We start from the raw sequence: 26,257 nt of genomic DNA, 5'->3' as shown, positions 1-26,257 counted from the left end.
CCTGCTGCACAGCTGGGAAGCACAGACCTCAATGCCTCCCAGCCCCGTTAACCCCTCACTGCTCCCAGCCCGCGCCGGTCGCTGCCTCCCCTTTCCCTCTCCACCTTCCCTGTCCTGCTGCCCTCCGAGTGCCGCACTGTGCCCCCGGTGCCTCACACAGCCCCCAGCGCTGCCCCGATCCTGCAGTGTCCCGCCTCCGCCCGGTCTGAGCTCCCGGTGCCGCCCGCCCCGCGCAGCCGCGGTCGGTGCGGGGCCCGCGCAGGCGCCCGCGGGCCGGAGCGGCGCGGGAGCGGTGCTGGAGGTAACAGGGCCGCCCCGGCCCGGCCCCGCGACGGAGGGAGGGCGGCGGGCTGGGCACAGCACGGCCGGCGAGCGCCCCGAGCGGCGCTGTCCCGGGCCCTTTCGGGGAGGCCTCGGTAGCGGCCCCCGGCCAGCCGGGGAGGGGGTGCGACAGCCAGAACGGGCCAGGCCGGACGCTCCTCGGTGCCCGGCGAGCTCTCGTTTGGCCCGCGCCTGGAAGGAGCTTTGCTGCTGCCGCTGGCGCGGCCTGCCCGTGCGAGCGCTCTCCGCGGTGATGGTAGCGCCGTGCCGCCTGCCTTTAGCGTGTGTGTCCCGGGCACAGGCCTGTCCCTGCACCGTGCTCCCAGTCCCGACTGGGTGATGTGCAGCGGAGCCCTCCAATACAGACTTGTACAGGCCCCTGGGTCCAGCATGCATGTTCCAGCTGGCTCGGGGAGCTCCATCAGCACACAGACAAGGTGTTGCAGCTGAACTCCTGGGGAAAGCTGCCGTTCCTGGGCACTGCTGTCCGTGTTCCTGCCATGCCCATAGCCCATTTGGCAGTCCAAAAATTACTGTGTTCTACCGTATTGTCTTGTTTCCACACATATGCAGTTTTCCAAAAAGAAAGCAAGCTACATCTCATACTTTACTAGACTTGCTGTATTAGGAACTTGTAACACTAACCATGAGTACAGCCACTACAAAAGCACATTTTATTGGTTGCACTGCCATGTCCTGAGCACTAGATTACAGATCTCTAGCCATAGCATGCCTCAACCACCTCTCCCCAGCTCCTACTTCCCCTCTGTCTCTGCAGGCACATCTGCTGCCATGGTGAATGAGAAGCACAATGGCAACCTGCTTGTGCAGCTGGGACCCAAACTGCAGGCCCACCCGGAGAAGCTGCTCCGGCAGCGTCGAGGCCACAACGACAGGCTTGAATACCTGATCCAGTGGAGTGTGATTAGCTTGGAAGAGAGAGCAGTGGGAGGCAGCAGTGCCTCCTGTGCAGAGACCAAGCCGGAGAACATCTCGATGTGGATGTCTGCAGAAGAGGTCTGTGCCAGCTGCCCAGCACTGCTGGGCAAGAGGAAGCTGGAAGGGCTGTGGATGAAAGAGGAGAAGGCACCAAGTCCGTTGGCTGCAGATGTCCCGCTGGACGAAGCCGCGCTGCTGGAGATGAAGGCTGATGTCAGGAGCCTGGTGCAGCGAGCCATGCGGCAGTTGGCCAAGGCCGGGACGCCCAAGTGCTCCATCCTGAACACTGTGCACGTGCTGAGCGCCTACGCCGGCATTGGCTCTCTGGCGGGTGCCTTCAGGGAGACGGGAGCCCTGGACGTGCTGATGAAGATGCTGTGCCACTGGGAGAAGCAGATCCGCCACAGTGCCGGCAAGATGCTGCGGACCCTGGCTTTGCAGGATGCAGGTGGGGGCTGCTGCTGCTCAGTGCCTCTGTGGAGGTGCTGCTGGGCAGCTGAGGGGTGACAGTCCTTTTGTGGGGGTGAGATGCCTGGGAAGCAGCATGCCTTGGGGCTTGTTGGCAAAAGGGGAAGAATCAGTCTGGATCTTCCAAACTTCCTCAGTTGTAGTTGTCTGGAGTGCTGTAAGAGTTAAAAACCCCAGACAGGTTTCTGAGCTGGGATGCTAATTAATTGTTAGGAGTGTTAAAGAATATTAGGGGTGGCTGTCTCCTCCAGCAGTCCCAGCACCTCTCCTGCTCTGCCACTAGAGCCCAGCCTGAGGAGTCTGGGGTTCCTCAGCCTGAGGGGTGCAGCTGTCGCTTTCCTGTTTGCAGGTTCAACTAGTAGCAAAGCTATCCCAGAGCACAGACACATGCAGGACACTGACAAGGCTGGGCACGGACAGTGGTGCCGTCTTCAACAGCACGTACTTACGAGACTCACATAAACACAAGCACAGACAGCCATGTCCCCTCCTGCTCTTCGTCCAGCCGAGACAGAAGGTCGCTCCTGCCAGCACACACTGCACTTTCCAGGTTCACAATTACACACACATTCATGGATCCCTTGGGTTCCAGCACGGCCCCTCTGTCTGTCCTGCACCTGTGCCTGGATCCAAGCCCGCCTACCAGCCTCAGGAGTCCCCCTGCTCATCCATTTGTCAAGCTCGATGCTTGCTGACAAACATATAGCACTCAGACACTTGTTCCTCCCACAGTCCACATTTCACAAGTCCCTTGGGACTTCCAGCACAGACCACCACCTGCCTCATACCTTGGTCTGGACCCAGGACCTCCTACTTTCCAGCTAATCCAGCGTGAAGTTTTGCTAACAAGTTAAATGCACACTCCGTGCCCAGCAGGACTGGGGAAGATAGAGATACTCGCCCTTTCCTGCTGGCACCAAGCACTGCAGTCCTGTTTCAGCTGCTGGTGCTGACCTTCCAGTAGCTTGCCTCCCTTCCAGTAGCTGTATTTTGGGACACACACTGTTCGGTCCCCAGTGGCTGATGGCCGAGGACCCTCCCTGCTCCAGTCACTAACACTGAGACCCTTGCACTTGCCCCAGTAGCTGGCACCTCAGACCAGGGACACCTACAAGTCTTGATCAGACTTGAGTAGCTTGTACTGAGCCCACTGTACGCCAGTCTTCCCAGTAGCTGGCTCCAGGCTCAAATCCGTGAGACCCTCCCCAGGTCCAGAGGGCAATGGCATTTCCAGTTGTCAATCTCTCCACTTGCTGACTCCACAGGGCTCCCACGCCCCCAGTTAGGCTCCAGTTCCTAGTACCGAATGCAATTTGCACAGGTCTCACCAGTAGCTGGCACAGAGTGCTTGCAGTACACACACACACGGGGCAGAGAGAGTTAGAAAAGATTTAATAAGAGGACGTAAAAAAGTAGGACAAACTGTGTCAATGAAGTACAGGGCTGTCAAACAAGTGCACTGGCTAGCCATGCTTTAAACATGACTGGTGCCTTTTATATTCCTTTCTGTGCACCCTCTTTTGTGTTCCTTGCCAATTCCAATTACTCAGATAATCTTACTGAAAAATAATCATTCTTAAACTCCAGATGTCCTTACTAATTATTGTGACTGACCAGATTTGTTTCTCCTCACTGCCTCCATTAGCATTTGTCAGTCACGTTTGTGATTCTTTATGTTATCGTTTATGGCTTCCTTCTTTCACTTTTTGCAGTGAAAAGGTCCTTGACTAGATACACTTAGAGGAACAGACAGTCTCCTTCCGCATACCCTTGCAATGACGACTGGTACCAAGGGGCTTGGCAGAAGCCTGGAGGATAGAGGCTGGTCCTCACCCAGTTCTCTCATTTAAGAGGAGCTGCCATGACTTGGAAGTGCCTGATGAGCCTTGGGTGCACCTGGAAGGTTGCTGGTTGTGGTGTATCCCACAAGAGATCTGGCTTTCCCTGTCCTAGTGTCTGAGTTCATGCAGCTCTGAAGTGGGGCAGATGAGGGGCTGATTGAGGTTAAAACTTCTTTTCTTCCCTGGGGCCCTGATCTGTAGTCAGTTATTTGGGTTGCTGCTTTGGGTGAATCTTGCAGCTTTAGGGGTAGAAAAAATACATTGTGGAGCAAAATGTTGCCACTCCAGATGGAAGGATAGAACATGGTTCAGGTGACAGGGAGCAGCAAAGCTGTTCCTTGCCTGTGGATCTGTCTCTCGCAGGGAGGGTGGGGTACGGGTTGTCTTTATGGGGCCTGAAGAGTTTTTGTTGCTGTTGCAGAGAGCCGGGCCTATGTCCTGCTGTCCCTGAGCCAGCAGGATGGCATTGAGCAGCACATGGACTTTGACAGTCGCTGCACCTTGCTGGAGCTGTTTGCTGAGATAACATCCTCTGAAGAGCAGTGCATGTCCTTTGAGGGGATTCACCTTCCACAGGTAGTGGCAGGCCCTGCCAGCCCTGGGCCTGTGGGGCTTCAGGGGCCAGGAGGGGTGGGAGTGGAGGGCCAGGGCGGTGTCCTTGTTTGGGACAAGAAGGTAGTTGGAGTTGGGCAGCTGAGCAGGACTGGCTATTGGGAGAGCTGGCACAGGATCTGGGCCTGGTGTGAGGCTGGCAGTGGAGGAGGGGCACATGGAAGCCTTTCTGTGAGCAGGGAGACGAGGGTGGGCTGAGAGGTCTCTGCTGCTGCCAGCTGGTCCAGAGCTCTCCTGGGATCCTGACTGTGGATGAGCTGGTGGCTTGGAGAGAGCCGGGAGCTGGAGGTGCTCCGCAGGCTGAGTCTGACAGCTGTGCTTGTTGCAGATCCCTGGGAAGCTGCTGTTTGTCCTGGTGAAGCGCTACCTGTGTGTCACTTCTCTCCTGGACAAGCTGAGCGGTGGTGTGGAGCAGGGAGAGGAGCAGCAGGGGTGCTCTGTACCCAGCCTGCTCCCTGAGGAGAGGAGCCGTGTGAAGCAGGAGTTTGAGTTCAGCATGGCCATGGCAAACCTCATCTCGGAGCTGGTGCACGCGATGGGCTGGAACCACAACCACAAGCCAGAGCTGTCGCCCCGACAGGAGCTCCGGCCTCGCACCACCCGCTCCATCTTCCAGCAAAAGACTCCAGCCACCACTGCTGCTGAAGCAGCCCCTATTTCCCCACCAAAAGAGCCCATCACCTTCAAGACACGCTCAGCCTTCCCGAGCCGCAGCAGCTACGTGGAGTACGTGCAGGCGAACCTCACATGCGGCATGCGAGTGCGCATGCTGGAGGACTATGAGCAGGTCAGCGCGGGTGACGAGGGCGAATTCCGCCGCAGCAACGACGGCATGCCACCCGTGCAGGTACCCTCTGCTAGGGGCCAGGGGCTGCCAAGTGGCCTGTCTGCTCTGTTGGCTACAGGCTGTTGTGCAGCCTTCAGTGGGGACAGTGGGGTTAGGCTTCCCTTTCCTCAGCTGGGCTTCTGTTGGGCTTTCCTCTTCAGGTATACTGGCAAGCCCTGGGCTGTACATACTGGGTTCACTGGCACATGGTTGAGATGATTGGCCCTTCAGAGCAAAAGGAACTTGAGGGCCAGGAGAAGGTGAACAACCTGACACAAAAACACAGACTGAGAGCAGGTGAGCAGCCTATCAGTCTCCTTCCAGCATGTTCCCCCTCTCCCACTTCCCCTCCCTTTCCCCCAGCAAGCTGGGGATCTCTTCTACCCAGACACTCCACAAGTTCTTTCCTTGGGGAATGTAGAGTGTACAAAAGAGGATGGGGGAATTGGCAGAGCTGACAGTGCCCTTCCTTGCTCTGCCCTCCTGCAGTTGCACAGCCATTTTTGTGCAAGCCCTTGGGAGGTCTGTACTCCCTGCCTTACCTGGGGCAGCCGCTGACCAAGGCTGCAGAGGCCCTGAGCCGTGCCGAGTGGTGGGAGCTGCTCTTCTTTGTGAAGAAGCTGGAAGCACAGGAGCAGAAAGAGATCACCTTTCTCATCCAGCATGACCAGGGAGAGCAGGTATGGGCCAGTGCCTGCAGTGGAGAAACAGGAGGGAGAGAGCGAGGGAGAGCATTAGGGAAAGGACCAGGACCAGTGGAGATGGCAAACATGAGCTATGCAGGGACAGACTGAATGGGGCAGAAATGGGACAGAAATGGGAGGGTGAGTGGGGATAGCAAAACCATGGGGAGCTTGTCCCAGCAAAGCTATGAGGAGAGATGAGAGGAAACGCAGTCTCCCATGACTGGAAGAGTGACTGTCCAGTGAGGTTTGGGGTCATTCTGCCAGTTGCAGTTGGGTAGTGAGTGCAGGTGGGAGGTCTGGGCTGGTGGCAGTTGGGTTGGGGACAACCAGGGTGGCACTGGGAAATGGCTCCAGGGACCTCCAACGGTGCAGCCTTTCCATCAGTTCTGCCACTGGCTGTCACAAGGGGCATGAGGGCTGTGGCGAGTCCAAGATTAACTTGGCCCCATTGGTCTGGCTGTTGGAGGTGGATGAAGAAGCCCTGATCCGGCTGTCGGTACCTGTGGAGCTGGCCCAGAAGGTGCTGCAGGTCTTGGAGAAGCGATGCCAGGGCAGCACTCTGCGTGACCTGCGTGGCTGCCGCGTCTATGCCAGATACTTCCTCAGTAGGGGAGCTGAGCAGGATGGTGGGGGAAGCACTGCAGTGTCCTCAGAGGGCAGTGGCTGCAGGAGTATTGGCCGTGAAGCCACGATGGCCAAGGCAGCAAAGGAAGACCTTTCTGCAACTGCAGTGCCGCCCCAAGCCCCCAGTGTGGCAGTGAAGTCCGATTCCCAGCTGTTCAGCGAGCTCCTTAGGAGTGAAGGGCTGTGCTTCCCAGAGGTGACGGAGGAGCAGATCAGAGGTAATGTCCTGCTACGTGCTGGGGTGCACAGGCAGTGCTGGAATTGGCACCGTTGCCTCAAGAGAGGAAGGTTCTGGGCAGGGCATGGGGGGCCAGGCAGCTGGTGGGGTGCCTGTGGGTGCTGGTTTTGTGAGTGCATGGCACCCTGGGAGCTGCTGGGGGTGTTACTGCTGCCTGATGCCTCCCTCCCTCTGGCCAGTGTTGGGCAGCACCAAAGGGGTGAGCGAGAGCGGCTCGCTGGCCGAGATTGCAGCCATGGTGGACGTGATCGAGAGCAGCAGCTCAGCGGTGGGGCTGCGCTTAGTTGGGCTCAAGCAAATCTTGAAGATCCTGGAAGAGGAGCCCAAGTCCGAGCAGCAAGTTGGCACAGCCCAGGGCAGGCTGGGGACCGGGAGTGCTGGGTGAGCCGTGGGGTGCTGCACACCCCTCCTGCTGCCTGGGGAGGGCTGTGTCGGCACGGTGGGGGACAGTACTGGAGCTGGGAGTACCAGAGGTGGCAGTGGGAGTGTGCAGACTGGTATGTCCCTGCATGCTTGGCAAGAGGAAAGTGGATTTTGTGTCCCTTTGTCTCAGGCAGGCTCATTCCTTGGGCTGACCCAGCTGCGGCAGAGCCATGTGGGCAGAGAGGAGGTGGCTGGCAGGGCCCAAGGTGCTGGTGTGCCAGCGGCAGTGCCAGGAGGCTCCTCCTGAGGTATCCTTTCCTGAGCAGGGAGAAGCTGGTGCAAGTGGCAGTGGAGCTGCTGAGCACTGAGGTGGCAGAGAAGGCGCTGGTGGCGGTGACGCTGCGGCTGCTGGCCGTGCTGATGGCACAGCACGACTGGCGTGTGCCGTTTGCCACGGAGGGTGGCGTGCGGGCCGTGCTGGCCTGCATGCAGCAGCACAGCTCCTCCGCCCTGGTGCAGCAGGCTGGCCTGGCGGTGAGTGGCAGAGGGGATGCTGTATGTGGGCAGGCAGTGTGCAGGCTCACCCAGGTGTGGTGGAGATGCCCACTGCCCTCTGGACCGCTGCTGACTTCGCAGGCCCTGAAGGTGCTGGTGGGAGCTGCAGATGGTGAGCCAGGAGGTGGGAAGTCCTTGTCCTGGAACCATGCTGACGTGCAGATGATGCGGGAGATCTTTGCCAGCATCGGCTCTGCCTCCAGCGAGGGCTCTGCCAGTCTGCTGAGTACTATCCCTGCTGCCCTGAGCACCATGCAGAGGGTCCCAGGGTAGGGGCAGAGTGCGGACAGCAGCTGGGGCTGGGGGGACCCTCCGCAGTGGGGAGGAACGAGCACGGCAGGCAGGCGGCTTGTGGGTTCAGGGGAGGCTCTGTGCCTGGGGGAGGAGAGTGCCCGCATGGCTTCGTCCCTGCAGGGGCTCCTCAGGAGTGCAGAACGGCTTGCTGGTGGTGAACATGCTGATGGATGGGCACCGGGGCCTTGCGGAGCAGCTGGCGAGTTGCGACCTCCCGGCGGTGCTGCAGAGCTGCTGGAGGGATGGGCAGAGCAGCGGCTGCCCTCATGCGGTGCTGGCCCTTCGTGCCATCAACCGCCTCGCAGAGCACGGGCTGCCCCTGGGCCTGAAGGCAGCAGGTACCGCACTGCCCATCCTCCCCATGCCACGGCTCCACGGGTGCCGCAGGCAGGGATGCCTCACCTGCCAGGGCAGAGCACCCCGAGATGCTGCTGGCTCTCAAGCTGGTGCCTGAGCTGGGCCCACATGTGCTTGTCATGGCAGGCAGAGAAGTCCCACTGGACCTGAAGGGTGTGCAGATGCTTCTGGGCAGCCTGGAGGATGGCGCTTTGTCCAAGGAGGTGGTGGTGGCCCTGGAACGGCAGCTCTGCGGTGAAGGCCCTGTCCCCTCTGGGCAGGTGGCCCAGCTGCTGCAGGACCACAGCTGCTTCAGGCTGCTGCTGCGCAGCTTGGAGCTGCTGGGGGTGGAGAAGGCTGTGAGCCTGAGCATCCTCAGGTGGGTGCAGGGGGATTTGGTGGGGGTCTGGGGCCCCCTCAGCAGGCGTGTGAGTGCTGATGGTGATGTTGGGGAGACACAGCACATGTTTGTGGGTCCTAGTGGGGGTGTTCTTCACCAGGGGCAGGGGCAGGAGCACCCCAACACATAAGCAGGTGCTTATTGGGTCGTCCTGGGTACAGGGCCATGTGGGGACAGAGCAGGATGTGTCTGGGTGCTGGTGGGGACATGCAGGGGCAGCACAGAATGTGCCTGGCTGCTGATGGGGTGTCTGAGGTACAAGGGGAGCCTTGGTTACCAGTCCCTGAGAGGTGCCTTCCAAGTGGGGCAGGGAAGCAGAGCTGCCTCTGGCACTGCTGTCCATGCGCCCTCTGTCGCTCAGGATCCTGAACAAGTTCCTGGACAGTTATCAGGAGGATGTGCTGCCCTGGCACGAGTGTGTGGAGCCCTGTGTGTCCTCCCTGAGCGCCCACAGCAGCAGCTGGGAGGTGAGGGGGCCCTGGGACTCCGGGCAGGCAAGGGCAGCTGTGCTGGCTGTGCCGTGCATTGGCCGGGCCCAGCATTGGTGAAGCAGGTCCCAGCCTGGCCTTCTTGTGTCTAACGTGCAGCTGTGGGGAGCAGCTGTCCTGGCCGTGTCCATGTCCTGATGGCCACGTGCCTGGCCAGACTCTGGTGGGCACTGGTGCAGTCGGGGTGGGGGGGATGGAGCTGCAGCACCTGCAGCTGGGGGGGGGCAGGGGAGTTCCTGGCACTGCCCCTGCTGCTCAGGGCTGTGGCTCAGCAGGTGCTGCAGGAGGTCGTTGGCTTCCTGCACCGCCTGGCCACTGCCAGCAAGGACTGTGTGGTGGTGATGTGCCACGTGGGCACCCACGAGGCTCTGTCCAAAGCCCTGGAAAAGCACAGTGTGGCTCCGTCGCTGGCGCCAGCCCTGCTCAACCTGGTGACGGACTGTGAGAAGTACACCAGCCTCTACAAGAAGCTGACGACCAGAATCTTGGCTGGCTGCATCCAGGTGGGCCTGGGGAGGCCCAGCTATGCTGGGACTCTGAGTCTTAGGGCACTGAGGGACAGCCTTCTGCTCTCTGCCAGCCACAGCTCTGCGGTGGGGGAGGGGAAAGGACCCAGGCCCCCCAGTAAGAGCCTCACCCCATCCTGTAGCTGGTCCTGGGGCAGATTGAGGAGCACCGCCGGAGTCACCAGCCCATCACCATACCCTTCTTTGATGTCTTCCTGCAAAACCTGTGCCGAGGTGAGTGCTGGGAGTGGGAACTGACCCCTGTGCTGGCTTGGTGGCTGAAGGCTCTGTGTTCTCTCTCCACAGTGTCCAGCCTGGAGGTGAAGGAAGACAAGTGTTGGGAGAAGGTGCAGGTCTCCTCCAACCCGCACCAGGCCAGCAAGCTCACGGACAGGAACCCCAAGACATACTGGGAGTCAAATGGCAGCACTGGCTCCCACTTCATCACTGTGCACATGCAGTGTGGTGTGGTGATCAGGTGGGGTTGGGCCAGGAAGGCTGAGAGGGCTGTGTATGGAGAGGGCTCTGGGGATCTGTGCAAGCCCTGCCATGGTGGCCCCTGTCCTGAGGGTAGCGGGACATGGACAGCAGTATGTGGGACTGTCAGGGGTCAGGGCAGGGGGGTGGGAACTGCTGGGCAGCCCTGTGTTTGCTGTGCTGCAGGGAGATGAGCATGCTGGTGGCCAGTGAGGACTCCAGCTATATGCCATCCCGCGTCGTGGTGCTGGGTGGGGACAGCCCTGCCACCATCAGAACGGAGCTCAACACAGTGAGTCCCCATGGGAGTGGCAGGTTGGTCCTTGCTGTGCCCTGTGGAGGTCTGGCCCTGGTATGAGAGGCTACTGGGGAGTACAGAGGCTGTGACTAAAATGGGGGGTTGGCCATGGGAGGGTGTGGCATGCTGAGGGCTCACTGCCTGCAGGTTACCATCCTGCCATTGGACAGCAGAGTGATCCTGCTGGAGAACATGACCCGCTTCTGGCCCATCATCCAGATCCGGGTGAAGCGGTGCCAGCAGGTAGGGGAGCAGGGGCCAGGCCAGCCAGCTGGCAGTGTGGGGTGTCAGGGCTGTGCCTGAGGAACTGAGGGTCATGCTCTCCTGTAGGGTGGCATTGACACACGTGTGCGTGGCATCGAGGTGCTGGGTCCCAAGCCCACTTTCTGGCCCGTCTTCAAGGAGCAGCTGTGCCGGCGGACATTTCTCTCCTGCACTGCTCAGGCTCACGCCTGGGGCCAGGAGATCTGCCGGGACCGGGGGCAACTGCTGCAACTCTTTGGCAGGTGAGTTGTCTCCTGGCTGTGCTATCACAGGTGTCCCAGGGCCCCAGGGGGTGTTGCTGGCAGCTTGCAAGGGGACTGCGGGGCTAGGAAGGGAGCAGCTGGCTGTCCTACCTGGACAGGGAGGGGCCCTCACTCCTTCCTGGCCACCAGTGCTCCCAGAGGGCCAGGGCCACCTGAGGTCCCCCAGGTTTAAGCTGGGTGTGTGGACTTGGTTAACCCACCAGAGAGGGGTGCTGGTTCCCCACAGGAGCTGGCACATGCTGACATGGCAGAAGTCGGCCAGGCGCAGCAGGATCTCATGGCCACAGGCACTGCAGAGCCCCCCAGCTTGGCCCAAGGGCCATTGCGAGCAGGTTCCAGGGGCAGCAAGGGGCCCTGGCTGGTGGGCGTGAGTGAGTCATGCCTGGCAAGGGGCAGAGCAGGGAGCAACCACGGCACTCTGCTTTCCCACGGGAATTCTCCCAGCCATTGGCACCGTGTGCTGCCTGGTTGCTGTTGCAGACTGAACCGGGCGCTGCAGCACGAGCAGGGCTTCGCTGACCGCTTCCTTCCTGATGACGAGGCAGCCTGGGCATTGGGCAGGACGTGCTGGGAGGCCCTGGTGAACCCCTTGGTGCAGAGCATCACTAGCCCAGGTACGCTGCGCTCTCCGGGGCCCATCCGTGCTGTGCCCCAGGCAGAGGCAGCTGGCTCTGAGTCTGGTTGGCCTTGCAGACCCTGATGGCATCAGTCCCCTGGCCTGGCTGCTGAGGGAGTACCTGGAGAGTGTGGAGCCGCCCCACCGTGCCAGGGGACACAGGGCTGCCTTTGGATCCTGTGTGCGGCGCCTGACCCAGCTCCTGGTGCACGTGGACCCTGATGGCCCAGAGCCAGAGGAGACAAGAGCAGCTGGTGAGCGAGGCACTGCCCTCCCATGGGGCTGGGCTGATGGTGGTCCAGGATGTCAGGCTGTGACCGTGGGGCTCGTCTTGGGAGGGCTCTGTGGCACAGGAGGCTCCTGAGCCAGGAAAGGCTTGTGGTCATGGCCCAGCAGTGGCCATGCCTGCCCAGCGTCCCCTCTGACCTGCTGTGGTCGATCAGTGTGTGGGGTCTGTCCACAGAGCCACACTAACCCCAGGGTTGACCCTTGGCAGGTGGGAAGGCGGGGAAGAACAAGGAGGTGCCGGCCAGGGCTGCGAAGGGAGTGGTGGAGAAGTCGAGTGGCCTGTGGGGAATCTCTCAGTGCTGGCGTGGCGTGGTGCAGCAGCAGGTAGAGCTTGGAGGGGCAGCTGGGAGGGGCATGTGGGACCCACACTGGGTGGGTGGAGCAGAGAGTGAGGCCTGGCAGTGCCCTGGGAGCATGGGGAGGGCACAGGGCTGTACCAGGCCTCCACAGAGCCCAGAGCAATGTGGGAACAGCTCCGCTGCACTTGCCACCCTGGCATGGCTCAGGTGTCAGCCAGGCCCTGCACCCAGGCTGATGCTGCCAGGCCAAGAGCAAGGTACAGTGTCAGACCCCTGATTTCCTACTGGGCTGCTGCTGTGCCTCTGTCATTCCCTCACAGACCCTGCCCAGCCCTCTCCACAAGCTCTTGGCAGCCTGCAGCAGCAACAGGACCCCGAGTTGGCCCCTGGCTGGGACCCAAGGAGTCAGTGTTGGCAGAGCAAGGCTGGGGCTGCAAACATTCCCACGGGCACATCCCGCTGTGGGGCTCACCCCTCTCGCTCTGTGTCCCACAGGTACAGCAGTTCCTGGAGGCAGCAGGGCAGGTGCCAGACCTTGCAGAGCAATACTGCGGGCTGTACCAGCGCCTGCGCAGTGCCACAGAGGAGCTCTTTGGGCAGCAGGCCGCCTTCATGCTGGCCCTGGGCCAGGGCTTTGCAGGGGCTTTGCTGCAGCTCTCCTTCCTGACTGCCCTGCACGTGAGTTGAGGGAGTGCGGCACCGGCACCAGTGGCCCCAGGCGGGCGCAGGTTGGGGAGCTGCCCTGGCCCATGGCCTTGGGGTGAGCTCTGGGTGGGTGGTGTGCTCGTCCCCACCGAGCCACAGAGCCCTGTCCTGCGGCAGCCCGGTCCCCAGCTGTGGGTGTGTGGCGCTCATCATGGTGTGGGGCTTGCCCCGGCACACGTGTGCCTTGGGCTGGTGCTTGGGCACCCTTGGCCCCCACCTGAGAGTGCCAGAGCTTCCCAGCTGCTCCCCCAGGGGACATTCCCCCAGGCCTGCACTGTGGCCACCCTGTGAGTCCCCTCCACAGCTAGCCCTGTTCCTCACAGGTGAGTGAGCAGTTTGCCCGCTACCTTGATGTGCAGATCCAGGAGCTCCGCAGGGCAGCACAGGGCAGCACAGGGCCGCTGGAGCGGCTGCAGCAGTTCTTGGAGCCCTTTGTCGTCTTCGGTGGCCTGGAGCTCGCCCACAGCTTCGAGCACTTCTACAGGTGAGGGTGCTGTGTCTCCGTGGAACCAGGGGCCTGGTGCAGGGTGGCATGGCATGGTGGGGGAGCCTGGCCCAGTGTGGCAGTGGTGCTCCCGCTTTGCTTTTCCCGGCTCTGGTGTGTGGAGGACCTGTGGGTGCTGCCAGTCTGCAGAGGCACATTCCCTGCACACACATTCCCAGAATGTGTGTGCATTCCCAGAATGTGTGTGCTGCCAGGCCTGTGTGGCATGGGATGAGGCCGGGGCTGTGTCTGTCTCCTGGCGGGTGGCTGATGACCACAGGGCCGGGGCCCACCCCTGACCTAATGCTGGCGGCTGTGGCAGGCACTACCTGGGGGACCGGCTCCTGACACAAGGGCCGTCTTGGCTGGAAGGAGGCATCGTGGAGCAGATCGGGCTGTGCTTCCCCAGCCGCTTTCCCCAAGATATGCTGAGCAACTTGGCTGAGTCAGAGGAGCTCCAGCGGCAGTTCTGCCTCTTCCAGCTGCAGGAGCAGGATAAGCGGCTGCTGGAGCTGGACACGGGCCTGGATGAGGTGAGAGGGTGGGGTGGGGAGGTTGGAGACCACCGGCATTCCTCATGGGGATCCTGGAGCCTGAGCTGAGCCACCCTCATGTCCCCATGCCCAGGTGCTGGAGACAGCCTCGGTGGCAGATGTGCCAGAGGTGAAGGTGCTGGCCCTGTCCTCACGCTGCTGGCCTGTTTCCCCACTCTGTTACATGGATAACCCTGGGAGATTTTTCTCGGCAACGCTGAGCTCCCCCCTGGATGAGTTTGCTGACTTCTGCCGGCAGAGTGAGTGCTGTGGCAGTGGGTGTGCGTGTGGGTCTTGCCGGGGCCCAGACCCTCCCCAGCAGCTCAGCCAGAAGTGGTGGTGTGCTGGCATGGGCTGGGAGTGCTGGTCAGGGCTGGCCCTTGTGCTGACACTGTCCCTGGCAGGCCAGAGCCAGCTGGGCTGGGAGTGCACGAAGCCCCAGCGATTGCAGTGGACGTGGCTGGGCCACGCTGAGCTGCAGTTTGGAGACTGTGTCCTCCACGTGTCCACGCTACAGATGTACATCCTGCTGTGCTTCAACAGTGCTGAGGTAGGAGCTGGGGCCACAGTGGGGGGAGGGAGGCAGTGGCTGCCAGAGCCTGGCAGGGCTGTGTCCTCCCTTCCCTTCCAGTGGGGTCTCCAGCAGCGTTTGGGGCACAGGACACCCTTGTTTAGCTGGGCCTGCAGCCAGTAGGTCTTGGCCAGCCATTCACCTCCCATGCCCTGCTGCAGGAGGTGGCTGTGGAGGCCCTGCTGCAGGCTACAGGGCTCCCTGCTGACCTGGTGCACCACGCGCTGACACCGCTGACCCACGGCCAGGGCGTCCTGGTGCAGAGCTGCACACTGGGAGGTGAATGTGGGGCTGGGGCACCCCTGGGGAGGTGCTGCTCTGAGCCCTGAGTAGGTGCTGGGGTTTGGGGTGCACAAACTCGTACGGCAAGTGAGTGGGCTGGGGTGGGTCTGTCTGGTGGTTCTGGGGGTGCGAGTCTGTGTGCCAGGTTGGGGCCATTAGGCCAGGTGTAGGGTTGGGAGTGGTGTGTGGGGCTGGGGCTTGGGGCCATGCTTGGGGTGCAGGTCAGTGTGGATGGTTGTGTCTCGGGTCTGTGTGTGTGGGCTGGGGACAGGGATGGGGTTGTGTGCGTGGCTGTTGCTTGGGGCCACGTGTGCGGGACAGGGCTGTGGCGGCCAACTGTGGGGGCAGCAGGAGGAGGCCCAGGTTGGGTCCAGCAGCCACATGTGTGTCCTGGGGCTCCTTCAAGGCCCTGCTGGAGGCTTGGCTGACCCTGGGTTGGGTGCTGGCTCCAGGTGCACTGCGGCTGAACCAGGTAGCCCTGGCCCAGGCCTCTGGCCGCCACCTGAGGCTGCTGCCTCAGCAGAGGTACCTGCGGACAGAGAGGGCTGAGGTGAGCGCCCTGGAAAGGAAGAGGAACGTCCTCTGCTGCCTCATCACCCGCATCCTCAAGGTGGAGAAGCAGCTCCACGTTGACAACCTGGTGTTCAGGGTACGAAGGTCCTGGGGGGCAGAGAGGGGCTGCATGGGTGCTGTGGCACACTGCAGTGTGGGGCTCCCTTGCTGCCATAGGTGATTGATGCCTGTCAAAAGGGTGAACTGGGGCCAGGTGTGCAGTTTCTGAGCTTCTGCTGCCACAGCGTGGATGTGCTGTCCTGTGTCCTCCACCTGTTGAACCAGGGCTATCTCCGGCGCCAGGAGGGGAGGCCTCATGTCTTGGAATACATCTCTGCTGAACCCACAACACCCCCCACTTCCCAGGTCCAGCCACAGGTTGCCTTCCAGACTGTAGAGATCAAGATGGCATCAAGCCTGGCCTCTGCCGAAAAGAGAAAGGCATTTTCCACATTCAGGTAGATGAGGACCTGGTTGGGAGGACTCAGGCTGGGTCTAGTCTGTTTCTTCCTTGTGGGTTCTATTTAAATAAATGAGCCAAGTGCCATCCAGTCCTGGTTCATAGTCTGTCAGAGAGTTCAGCTGGCTCATGACTGGGAGTGTGGTGAGGCCACGTTGCTGTGGTCAGGCAGCCCTGACTGCTGTGCTTGCTAGAGTGGGTGTAGTAGCTGCACCCTGCCCAGATTTATTCTCCCCCAGCTGTGCTTGGTCATGCCCTGAGACATGGGGACACACACACACCCTGCCATAATGGTACCAGCATTAATTTATTAAAATTAATCCTGAAAAGTAACCGTACAATAAATTTAAAAAAAATAGAATCTTGTAAAAAAAAAAACCCAGGTGCCCTCATGCCACACCTCCAGCTGGCAGCACCCTGGGGTAGGGCTGGTTGGGAAGGGATGGGGGAATGAAGAGGACAGCCTCAGCAGCAGGGCTGCAGGGGGACTGGAAAAGCTGCTGAGGCTCTGCTGCAGAGGGCATGGCCAGGCACAGCAGCATGAGGCTGGCAGTGGGGCTGGCAAGGGGCAGCACAGGGGTTGCGGGCCCTGCTCAGCACCTGCCCCCTGCAGGTGGCTGCAGCGCTGGGGAACCTGCCCAGGCCCAGCCCAGCTGGGGCCCTGGCTGGCTGCAGAGGTGGCCTGGCAGGTGCATCTGTGGAGAGTGAGGCCCAGAGCCCTTCCTGGGGCCCTGCTGGCTGGTGCCAACCCTTGTCCCAGGCTGCTGTTGGGGGTCATGGGAGGCAGATGGCATGGTGCCCTGGCTGGTGTTGGAGGGTGCGTGGACCCAGTCTCACTGGCCTCACCTTCACGGGTCTTGGCCCACAGGGTGGGGGTGTGGTATCCCCCCTCCACGGAGCAGGCAGGGACTGGCCACAGAAGATGAGGACAAGAGCATGTCCATTTCTCTGTCTCTTCTTGCAACCCACTGCAGCTCCATTCCAGGGATGCCCCCATGTATCACACACTCTTCGAGTAGCCAAAGATACCCACAGGGAGGTACTTCACGTGTGTTGGCCACTGTGCTGCCAGCTGGAAAAACTTCACATCGTTCCACTCCACCCCATCTATGGAGACTGAGAGGAAAGGGTGCAGTGAGGCACAGCCCTGCCACAGCCAGCCTCTGCTGCTTGGTCTGCCCCCCTACAGCCCCAAATGGCTTATACCTTCCCTCACCTCGCAACATGGTGTTCTGGTGCTTGGCTGTGCAGATGAGGCGTGTGATCCCTTCGATGACTTGGCTTTTGGGTTCCAAGTCCTTTTCTTTAGGTTTCTTGCTCAGGAACATCACTAGGGGCCAAGGCCAGACAAGACCAATGTTAAGATGTCCCCACCTGGCGCTGGGTGGGAGCCCTTGCCCTAAGGCTGGCTTATTGACTGGCCCCTCCTGGGCCAGCTCTCAACCCTGTCCTCCCTCCCACCCTTTTTGCAAAGGACTGTGGCCCCACAGCCAGAGAGCACCCAGAGTGGGCTTGGTTACCTTTCTTGTTTTTCTCCTTGGTGACCACAGTCATGGCCATGGTGCTGGGGGGCACCAGTTCCCCTGTGCCAGGGATGCGGCTGACCTGGAGTGAGCGGAAGTTGCTCTTGAGTGTGTTCTTGATACCCGTCTCTCGCTTGTCACCCTCCTTCTTCCTGTCCAGTCCTTGTGTTGTCCAGTAGTCCACCTGCAGGCCCATTACCTCCACACCAGGGCTCAGAGACCTGGGCAAGATGGGCAGCACCATGTAGCACACAGGTGCTGCCCGTGCTCCTCTCCTTCTCAATTGCCCAGCTGCAGCCTGCCCGGGGAGCAGCAATAATACTCCTACCCCAGCCCCTGCTGCCTCAGGCTAAGTGTGGCTTGCCTTCTTACCCAGCACCCGAGAGGCCGCTGCTGACGGACGGGGAGGGTGGCGGAGTGCTCACGGTCTCCTTGCCATAGGGAGCTGCTCCACTGGTGGCTGGCGCTGAGCTCAGCAGGGAGGGGGTACAGACTGTGGCATCATCTGAGTCCACTGTGAAGGAAGAGTGCGGGTTGTGGGGGCTGGGGGACCCCAACAAGGGCCTCCCACAGTGGAGAAGAGAGCTGGGCTCCCAAGGACTCACCAGAGGCACTGAATGACTGCTCCACCAGGCCCACCTTCACCACCTGCAAGGACAGATGAGTCAGAGGACAGCCAGCATCAGCAGGGCTGCGCGCTGCCCCTCTCTCTTCAGCCCCAATGGCCTGCTGGCCCCTCAAAACACTCACCCCCACAAAGGGGACAAACTTCTGGCAGGAGTCCTCGTCGGGGCTGGAGAAGGAAGAGAGGTTGGTCAGGGTTTGGGTGTGCTGAGCACTGAGTGTCATGTGACTATCCTTGTGCCCAGGCACCCCTGCACTGGCAGGGGTCAATGCTGGCTCACAGCCACTGGCACAGTCTCCTCTGCCCTCCCTCCCATGGGACCCCCTGTCCCCAACATGGCAGCACAGGGCACACTACACAAGGAGGCAAGGAGTTGTCCCCTCCAGTGCTGGGAAAGGGCTTGCATGCGGGAGGGCAGCCCTGCCCCACTTTGGGGTCATGGCTCCTCTGCACAGCAAGAGGGATGGACGCACATGGGGGAAGGTGGGGGGGGCCAGGCAGCGGCACAGCAAGCACAAGCCAATACCTGATATAAAAATCAAAATAGAGACTTCTCTTCCTTGAGTGCCAGAAACCAAGAGAAGGGAGAGGTGAGAGTGCAGCTGGAACACGAGCGTCAACCCCCGGGCAGCACAATACCAGCTTGCAGCCCCCACCCAGCCCATCCCAGTCCTGGCAGCTGGTCCCCACCACTGGGACTGTCACAGCCACAGCTGCTGGAGGGGCCGAGCACACCGGGAGGTGGCAGGGAATGGTGCTGCTCTCACTGTGGAACCCCAGCTCCCCTCAGCACCACGCTGCTCGTCAGCGGAATGCCGAGCCTCACTCACTTGTCCCATGTCCCACATCCCTGTCTTGAGCACAGCCCAGACTGGGGCGACATGAGGGAGGACAAGTGCCCTGGGGACATGCTCACCTCTTCTGCTTGTATGTCAGCATGGCCTCAGAGATGGGAAGCTGGTGAGAGAGGCTGGCTCCAGCGATGAACTGGGCAACACGGCCTGCAATGTCCACAGTGTCTGTGGGCACAAAGAGCCGTGAGGGCCTCAGTGGCACCTGGGATCACCATCAGGGCACTGCTGATGCCACCCTGCCCTGCTCCTCACCTGCGGTGGGTGGCTCAGCCCTGCTGAACAGCTCCCGCCATGCTGTGTCCAGGAAGAGAGTGCTGTATTTGTTATCCACTGAGGCCAGGTACTTGGCCAGAGGGTGAGAGCCTGTGGGTAAGAAGGGCAGCATTGGCTCCAGGCAGGGGAATCTGGGGAGGTAGGAGAGGACAGCCCTGGGAGCAGGCTCACAATGGCTCTCACCCAGCGGCACAAGAAGAAAGCGAAGGTAGTTGAGCCAGTCGGGTGTCTTGCTGGCCAGTTGCTCCACAAAGAAACGGAGGACAACACTCAGGTAGCTCTGGTCCCCTGCCACCACCACCTTCACCGGGGGAGGCATATGAGAGTTACAGTTACAGCTGCCAAAGGAAGAGAAAAAGAGACCATGAAGGATGTGTAGTGGCTCAGCAGGCAGGCCAGGGGACATGCCCTGCCAGGCCAGCTGACAGAATCCCATCGCTGAGAATTTCCAGCTTGCTGTGCACTGCCAGGGGCAAAAGCAGCACTGGGATACTGGGATACCAGGATACTCCACTTTCCCCAGGTCTACACTTGTCTCTACAGTAATGTCCACAACCCCAAAAGGTCCTAATGAGCCCTGGGGAGCCACAGCCATACTGAGCCCTTCTCTCAATTCATATGGTGCCACCAGGCTGAGCCCAAGCTGTACTCACTATCGCTGGATGCGGGAGACAGTGGTGTTGAAGGCTGCCTGGATGTCCGCCACGGAGCAGGTGGATACGACCAACTGCTTGTGCGCCTGGAGCTGCTCACTCACGTACTGCCAATGCAGAGAGCTCAGGTTAAGGCACCCTGGGGGCATGGCTGTGCTGGCCAGCAACAGCACGTGCCTGCCCTGGCCCCCCCCCGCCCTCTGGGATAGAGCTGAGACCCCTGTCCCCACCCATGCCATGTGGGTAGGCTGAAACCATCAGGTCACTCATGGCTGCATGCCTGAGCATCCCTGCTCCTCCCACCTCTGCTCTAGAGGCTGCCTGCCCCAGCCCTCTGCTCTCACCTTTGAGCACAGCAGTCACCACCCTTGCCATGGCAAGGGCAAAACCGTCCCAAGAACCAGGCTGTGCTCCTTGAGATAAGTGGTTTGGTCCAGAGACACTCTGATTTAAATTCTGCTATCCCACAGCACGGCCCAGCTATAAGCTCAGTCCACCTCTGCTCATTCCCTCCTTTTGCTCTCCCCCACTGTAACACTCCAAAATCCTTCTGTGTCTCTTCAGGTGTCTGCATGCAGTTCAACAATTGTAAAACAAGGGGGCTTAGAAGATACCCGATGGGGTCTGGAAGTGGGCATTGATCCTTTTTTCCCTATCCAGGACAAGTGCTAGAGCAGGAATATGTCAAGAATGCACAGCCTGAGTCAAGACTTCACCACCCTTACCGAGAAGCCCTTCCTTCTTCCATAAAATTTTCCAGCACTGTTTCTGGATATCAGATGTAGCTGCAGGATCCTGAAGGGGTCTCAGAGGTGTTTTGTCTAACTGTTTGCATGTTTGCACATACGTACATGTCCCTGCTCACCTTTAGCGGTCAACTCCTCCAGGTATGGGGAAGGCAAGTGCTCATCAGGGGCTGGGCCCAACCTCACATGGACAGTCAGCATGAGGCAGGAAGGCCTCACATGCCCCCATGTCTGGAGACCCCAGCTCTGACAATGAAGTTAATGCTCCCTGGGAATGGCAGGCAATGTTCTTCCATCTCTCAGTGGGAAACACCTCTGCTGCTTCCCAGGGCCTGGTGCCCACAGAGGAAGGGAGCCTTTTGCCAGGGCATCCAGCAAAGCTCTAACCCGTGGGGTTCCTGGGAGCCAGGACCAAGCAGTGAGGGCCCAAGGTACAGTCCACTAGCCAGCCTTTCTGGGACTGAGCTGCTATGTGGCACGTGACAGAGGAGACACATGCGACTCTTCTGTATGTGGCTCAGCACTGTGTAAATGCATTGTCTCCCTGAAGGAAGGGCCATGCTGGGGGAGAGGAGGACACAGCTAGTGCAATTTTCCCTAGGACACCCTGTCATGGTTGGGAGAATCCTTGAGGACCCTGCTTACAACTGCCCTTATGCATCCAGCTCCCATCATGCCTACTCACCTGCCCCTGCCACTCAGCAACATTCACCAGCACGATGCTCTCGGGGAGCTGCTCATCTGAGACCAGGATCTGGTTCAGCTGATCGTAAACAGACTTTCGGGGCACCTATGACAGCATCAACATGAAGGTTAACCCCAGTGAGCCGCCTTGGACACTCTGCCCATGGCTGAAGACCTGGCAGAGCTCTCAAATGAGAAGCCTCCAGCTGAGACTGTTCCCAGGGCCTCACCTGGGTGCTGTGCCACGAGTCTGGAGAGCTCTCACTGTCCAGACTGCTGGCACGGCCACCCTGTCCCTTTGAGCTCTGCCGGTCCTTCACAGAGGTGCTGCGGGGACGCCACAACTGCTTGCTCTCTGCCTTGCTGTGAGTGAGAAGCAGGAGAGGCAAAACTGTTGACGAAATCTCATCTCCACCAATCCCCACTCTCTCCAGGGAGTCAGTGTGGGCCCATGCAGCCCCAGCATGGGGCACAGGCCTGCCTTACCTGGGGGACACGGCACTGGGGAGCTCAGCTTTGGTCCCAGGGCCCAGTCTATCCACGCTGCCCTCCCTTGTGGCAGCCTCTGTGGGGGCCAGCCGTGGACATGGCTCCTCTGCAGCCAGCTCCTGAGGGCCACACACAGTCACTTCATACACACTCCTCTCTCTGCTCCTGCAGGGAGCAGCCCTGCACCCATGGATGCCCATCATCCAAGACAGGCCTGGAGAGCCAAGGCTGCAGGGCCTCGAGAGGACTGGGCTGCATCTCCTGCAGACCCTAACATTCCCTCCACTCTTGCCGCTCTCCAGCACAATGTACTTGTCTTCCCAAGCCCTGCTCCCAGGCTGGTGGGCACTCTTGATACTCCAGAAAACAAGGTGGGGCCTGAGAGAGATCCACATCTCATAGCCCGTACTCACCACTGCAGGGATCTCCACTCCTGGCTCTTCCTGTGGTCGCTGTGCTCCTGGCTTCCGCTTGTCTGCCTCGCCCTAGGGGACAGGGAGTGGGGTCAGAGCAGGATGGAGCATGCTGAGCAGGGAAGGTGCCAGTGACCCATACCTGGCCTCACAGAACACATGCTCCCACAGGGGAGCCCGGCGTCCCCCTGGGACCAGCCCCAGAGGATGCCCCCCATCGCTACCTGTCTGCCTGCGCTGGGAAAAAGAGGAGGAAAGAAGGAAAGGAGCAGCCCCAGGCAGGTGCTGCCAGGAGCTGTGGTCTCAGAGTGCAGGCACTGTGGGGGTGCTGGGCTGGCTGGGGAGGGAAGGGGTCAAGAGGTGGTGGTGATGATGGTGGTGTAACTCACAGGGCTGCCCGACTCTTGATCCTGCCCTTTCTGGCTGTGCAGACTGCCGATCTCAGTCTGGGAACCAGAATGAGAGACTCCCTCAAAGAAACGCCTGCAGAGAAACAGACAGACGAACGGACGGACAGACAGACAGATGGGAGAGAAAAAGGCAGGAATAAGAGAGGAACAAAGTCACCATGATCCCAGCACACCCCCACCAGCCTGTCCCAAGCACAGACCACTGTGGAAAGGCCCCCAGTGGGACACAGGGCCAGACACCCAAGTGCCCAGGCAACTCACAGCCTAGGAGCAGACCTGCCAGCAGTGCCACCTGCAACCCTGATGAGCTGAAGGAAGCATCCCTATCTCCCAGCCAGCAGTGCTTTCTCCCTCAAGTGATCCCCTACCCCTGCAGTGCAGGTGAGGAACTGCCGCCATTTCACTGGAGTATAGTCTCTGTAAAACCACAACTCCAAAATACTGCTGAACCTCTCTGCCTCCTCTGCACCATCACAGCTTCCACAGATTTCTGCTACCTTCCCTTCTGCTTCCCCATTTTCAGGAATGGCTCCTTGCCTCTGCCTGCTGCTGCAGCACACTTCTAACCACATCTTCCAACTTCTCTTTTGCTTTCCCCTTTCCCAAGGCTCTGAAGATCACAGTATTGCACACAGAACCACACCTCAGCACAGTACTTAAATCTGCCTATTTTTAGTCTCTGAGCTGACCTTTTGGTAGAGCTGCAGGGTGCAACTCCAAGGACCTGTTTCCAAATCACCATGGTCAACAGAGGAACTCTCTTGGGGCAGCCAGCACAGTCTTTGCTGCAACAGTGTGAGCTTCCACCTTTGCTTACCCTTTTTCCACACATTATTTATTTGCCAAGGACCCCCTTCGTATCCTGTGGGCTGCTTGAAGACCAGTCTTTAGGAAACAAGCAGGCTCTATCACTGAATCTCACTTGCCAGTTTTCCCAGGACCCTTACAGCAACCACAGTCCATCTGCAATGTGTGACTTTCCTGCAGGAGACTTGAGCTAGATTCCCTCTAAGCTGTGTGTATGTGTTCATTAACTCCCAGGAAATGTTTCTCCTGATTCGCCTAGTGCACAGATGGGGACATCAAGTTGCAGGTTTCCAGGGATGGCCACAGAGGCATAGAGAAGTTCTTCTGTTAGGACTCTATCAGAGTTTCTTTCTATTGTTTTCTACTGTCCTCATCTGGACATATCTGCAGCTTTCTGCAGGATTCCTCCTCATTTTACTTTCCTTTTAGCATGCTTCCTCCTTTGTATACAGCACACTGTAGTGCCAGGCACGACAGTGTTTGTCAGGTTTTACTGCTACTAAAAGGACATTCTATCTCTGTAAATACATGATGGTTCCCACTGCAGAGCAGCTCTTCAGCAGCAGTGTTTATACACTGGTTGGGACAAGTCAAGGCTCGATTTTCCCCTCACTGGCCCAGTGACCAGTTGCTCACGACATGTTTGTTTACCAAAGCTCCAGATTTACAGTCAGAATTGTACTCTGATGGGACATTTTCTCCAGGTCACACTGGGATAAATTATGTCTCCTGTTAATAAAATATCTCTTCTCTCTTCTAGCCCTTCTGAACAGCCTCCTTCCATTTTCAGCAAATTTATTCCCCTTCTTCCCCATTCATTTTCTCAGTCATTTATAGAGACATTTGTTCCTTCACCTTTGATCTACAATCAGTTGGTCTGACTATTGAGGACTTACCTAACAGCCTCAGTTCCAGCTCCAGTTTTGCCCCAGTGCAGGAGCAGCCTACAGCTGCGTAGCCTCCCTGGCCGATCAAAAGGATGGCTATCAGCTCCCAACACCACTGGCCCAATCCAGGGCACCAGCAACTGCTCACCATTAAGGACTACCTTAATGCCCTTGCTCCACAGAGACCTTCACAGCGTCTAGCAAGGCTGTCTATGACAATAAATCCAACATGAGGATCACATCTCGAATTTACAGGTTGGGCTGGAAGGTCTCACCAGCTGAGAAGGCTATGCAGGAACCACGGGAACCATGAAGTCTACATTAAACACCTTGGCAGTCAGCTTCCACATCTCCTTAGAAAAAGTACAGACACAGTAATGTGAATTCAAGGGATACATACAGCACTGCCAGAAAGTGAGGCACTAGAGACCGAACCAAGCCAGGGACACTTTGTGAACAGGCTGAAGAACACGTCAAAGCCCAATAGGCTGTCCTTCCAGAGTCAGCACCAAGAAGACTCTAACAACAGGTACCAGCAGAAACCAGTGCTCACTCTGGGATGCTGTCCCAGTGACCAGATGTTTGCAAGTAGAACCAGGTTGGAGGTCTTACATTTAAATACACTCAACAGACTTTTCTTACAGTTTCACATAGTTCACATACATAAAGCGTTATCTGACCATCTTCCTTTTTCTCCCACAGCACCTTTGTTTCCTTTGATGAGAGACCACGTGAAACTCCTTTTGGAGTCAAGCAGATCATCTAAGCAGCTCCTTGTCCATGTGTTTGCTCTCTCCTTCACAATGACTTGCGGGTTTGTAAAAAAAACGACTTCTGTCATGTCCCTGTTTTTTCCCCAGTGCCCCATGAGTTCCAGAATCCAGCAGATTTAATTTCAAAAAGTTTGCCTGCAGCAAACCAAGTCTGCTACTCCTGCTAAGTACCTTCAGCAAGGATACCAACTAAGCCAAATTATATTTAAATACTATATATATATATAATATATATATTTACATGGCAGGGAGGTTGGAACTAGATGATTCTTAAGGTCTCTTCCAACCCAGGCCATCTTATGATTCTATATATAAAATCTATAGAAAAAATAATGTCAAGTGAGCTTGGCTTGGCTAGAAGAGACCCAATGCACTATGAGGCAGTCAAGTAGAAAGACAGTAAAAGGCGACCTTTTCACAAAAAGACAGCACAAAAGCAGAAGAGCCGTGAGCAGAGAGGCCAGGTGATCGCAAATCACATGGGAGCAAAGCCTGGTTTCACTGCATGGTCCACTGGAGACTTCTGTACCAAGTCAACAGTACTTGGCAGAGCAAGTCAAGTCACCAGCGCCTGGGGAATGGGATGAGGAACATTGCTGATGGTTGCTAGTCACGTTTCCACAAAGACTGGGAACACAGCATGCACATCTCACAGGGACATAAAGACTGGCCCAGGCAGTCACTAAGTGCTCATGCTTCAGTGCGGAGAGCCCAGAAAACACCAGGACTGTTGGCAGAAAGATATGAAAGCTGGGAGCAAGCAGCCGGGGCTTAGATCAAGTAGGTACTCTTCCAGCAGATCAGCGTCAGATGCTGGGCTGGCAGAAAAATGAGACTAAGTGTGAAAGAAGATGGATTTTATGGGCAGTTTTGAATTTATTAAACAGGATATGCAAGTGAGGAGCTAGAGGTGCCAACAGAAGATGGCAATAGGAGTGGAGACAAGACAATGCCTGCATTAGCCCAAGCAACAGAAAAGTGTCGGAGGGCATTTCTTCACATCCAATAGACTGCTGTTGGCCAGGGACTCCCTTCAACCCTTACCTCAGGGTGGGCTTGGGTGTGCTGTGCACACTCTCATTGTCCTCAATCTCTGGGCCGCTGTCACTGTTGTTGCACTCTTCCAGGCTGTCATAGAGCAAGCCCAGGTCTTCCTCCACCTCCTGGGTCTGGTCTACAGGGTCAGAGTCCAGGACCTGCAGGACCAAACCCAGAGGACAGTGAAGAGATACAGAGTTACCTGCATCCCAGAACAGGCACATAGAAACTGCCTGACAGTCACAAGGCACACCATGGCACCGTTCTCACCTGAGAGAGCCAAATCCAGGCTGTGGACAAATCCAATGACACTGCCATTAGGCCAAAGGAAGGTGCCACGAGCATGACATCCAAAGGAGTCTCAGACATCCATCATACTTACTGGCAGTTAAGACACTTGGGAGGACCTTCACTGACTGTGCTGCACACTTAGTGCAGACTCTCAGCCAAAGCAAGCTACCCCCAGGCTGATGTTAGCCTGCTCTCAGTCACG

At 58.6% G+C, this 26,257-nt stretch overlaps 2 protein-coding genes across 7 annotated transcripts in view; one reads left to right on the top strand and one right to left on the bottom strand.

The window, feature by feature from the left end:
* Nucleotides 1-231: 231 nt before the first annotated feature.
* LOC135410914 (cullin-9-like) lies at nt 232-15,680 on the top strand. Of its 5 annotated transcripts, none has more exons than XM_064647842.1 (29): nt 232-301; nt 1,100-1,708; nt 3,991-4,145; nt 4,510-5,028; nt 5,169-5,304; nt 5,497-5,687; nt 6,160-6,535; nt 6,735-6,936; nt 7,245-7,452; nt 7,555-7,742; nt 7,888-8,105; nt 8,251-8,482; nt 8,865-8,970; nt 9,267-9,494; nt 9,641-9,975; nt 10,161-10,266; nt 10,420-10,515; nt 10,603-10,778; nt 11,280-11,413; nt 11,493-11,669; nt 11,912-12,027; nt 12,498-12,680; nt 13,031-13,191; nt 13,514-13,724; nt 13,819-13,984; nt 14,129-14,274; nt 14,457-14,574; nt 15,030-15,226; nt 15,307-15,680. In XM_064647842.1, the coding sequence occupies exons 2-29, from the start codon at nt 1,114-1,116 to the stop codon at nt 15,589-15,591; spliced, it is 5,961 nt and encodes a 1,986-aa protein (XP_064503912.1). In that variant the 5' UTR covers nt 232-301; nt 1,100-1,113; the 3' UTR covers nt 15,592-15,680. The 5 variants fall into 5 exon arrangements, with proteins under 5 accessions (XP_064503912.1, XP_064503911.1, XP_064503913.1 ...); XM_064647840.1 differs by lacking the exon at nt 232-301 and having other exon boundaries at nt 923-1,708; nt 9,641-9,731; nt 9,804-9,975; XM_064647838.1 differs by lacking the exon at nt 232-301 and having other exon boundaries at nt 916-1,708.
* A 197-nt stretch (nt 15,681-15,877) lies between these two features.
* Nucleotides 15,878-26,257, bottom strand: part of LOC135410916 (phosphofurin acidic cluster sorting protein 1-like) — a 61,476-nt gene continuing 51,096 nt past the window's right edge. The window contains exons 9-25 of one of the 2 annotated variants that reach the window (XM_064647845.1): nt 25,771-25,922; nt 22,239-22,332; nt 21,850-21,921; nt 21,434-21,555; nt 21,178-21,310; nt 20,949-21,053; nt 19,518-19,624; nt 19,048-19,202; nt 18,844-18,954; nt 18,654-18,756; nt 18,264-18,296; nt 17,863-17,905; nt 17,718-17,760; nt 17,485-17,626; nt 17,110-17,333; nt 16,806-16,919; nt 15,878-16,705 (exon numbers count right to left, since the gene is read on the bottom strand). In XM_064647845.1, coding sequence (XP_064503915.1) covers nt 16,590-16,705; nt 16,806-16,919; nt 17,110-17,333; nt 17,485-17,626; nt 17,718-17,760; nt 17,863-17,905; nt 18,264-18,296; nt 18,654-18,756; nt 18,844-18,954; nt 19,048-19,202; nt 19,518-19,624; nt 20,949-21,053; nt 21,178-21,310; nt 21,434-21,555; nt 21,850-21,921; nt 22,239-22,332; nt 25,771-25,922 — 1,869 coding nt within the window. In that variant the 3' untranslated portion in view covers nt 15,878-16,589. The remainder of the gene's footprint in view (nt 16,706-16,805; nt 16,920-17,109; nt 17,334-17,484; nt 17,627-17,717; nt 17,761-17,862; nt 17,906-18,263; nt 18,297-18,653; nt 18,757-18,843; nt 18,955-19,047; nt 19,203-19,517; nt 19,625-20,948; nt 21,054-21,177; nt 21,311-21,433; nt 21,556-21,849; nt 21,922-22,238; nt 22,333-25,770; nt 25,923-26,257) is intronic. The other variant, XM_064647846.1, reaches the window with a different exon arrangement.

This window comes from Pseudopipra pipra, chromosome 3 (genome assembly GCF_036250125.1).
Source record: "Pseudopipra pipra isolate bDixPip1 chromosome 3, bDixPip1.hap1, whole genome shotgun sequence".
Taxonomy (NCBI): domain Eukaryota; kingdom Metazoa; phylum Chordata; class Aves; order Passeriformes; family Pipridae; genus Pseudopipra; species Pseudopipra pipra.
The sequence above is the reverse complement of the archived record's forward strand: the minus strand, read 5'-3'. Positions and strand labels throughout refer to the sequence as shown.

What these genes read in the sequence shown, in the direction of transcription:
- LOC135410914 (XM_064647838.1), top strand. Translation starts at nt 1,051, where the DNA reads ATGCCTCAACCACCTCTCCCCAGCTCCTACTTCCCCTCTGTCTCTGCA. An exon ending in ACGGCATGCCACCCGTGCAG is followed by an intron (nt 5,029 to 5,168) that starts GTACCCTCTGCT and finishes TTTCCTCTTCAG; the next exon opens with GTATACTGGCAAGCCCTGGG. An exon ending in CCTTCCTGACTGCCCTGCAC is followed by an intron (nt 12,681 to 13,030) that starts GTGAGTTGAGGG and finishes TGTTCCTCACAG; the next exon opens with GTGAGTGAGCAGTTTGCCCG.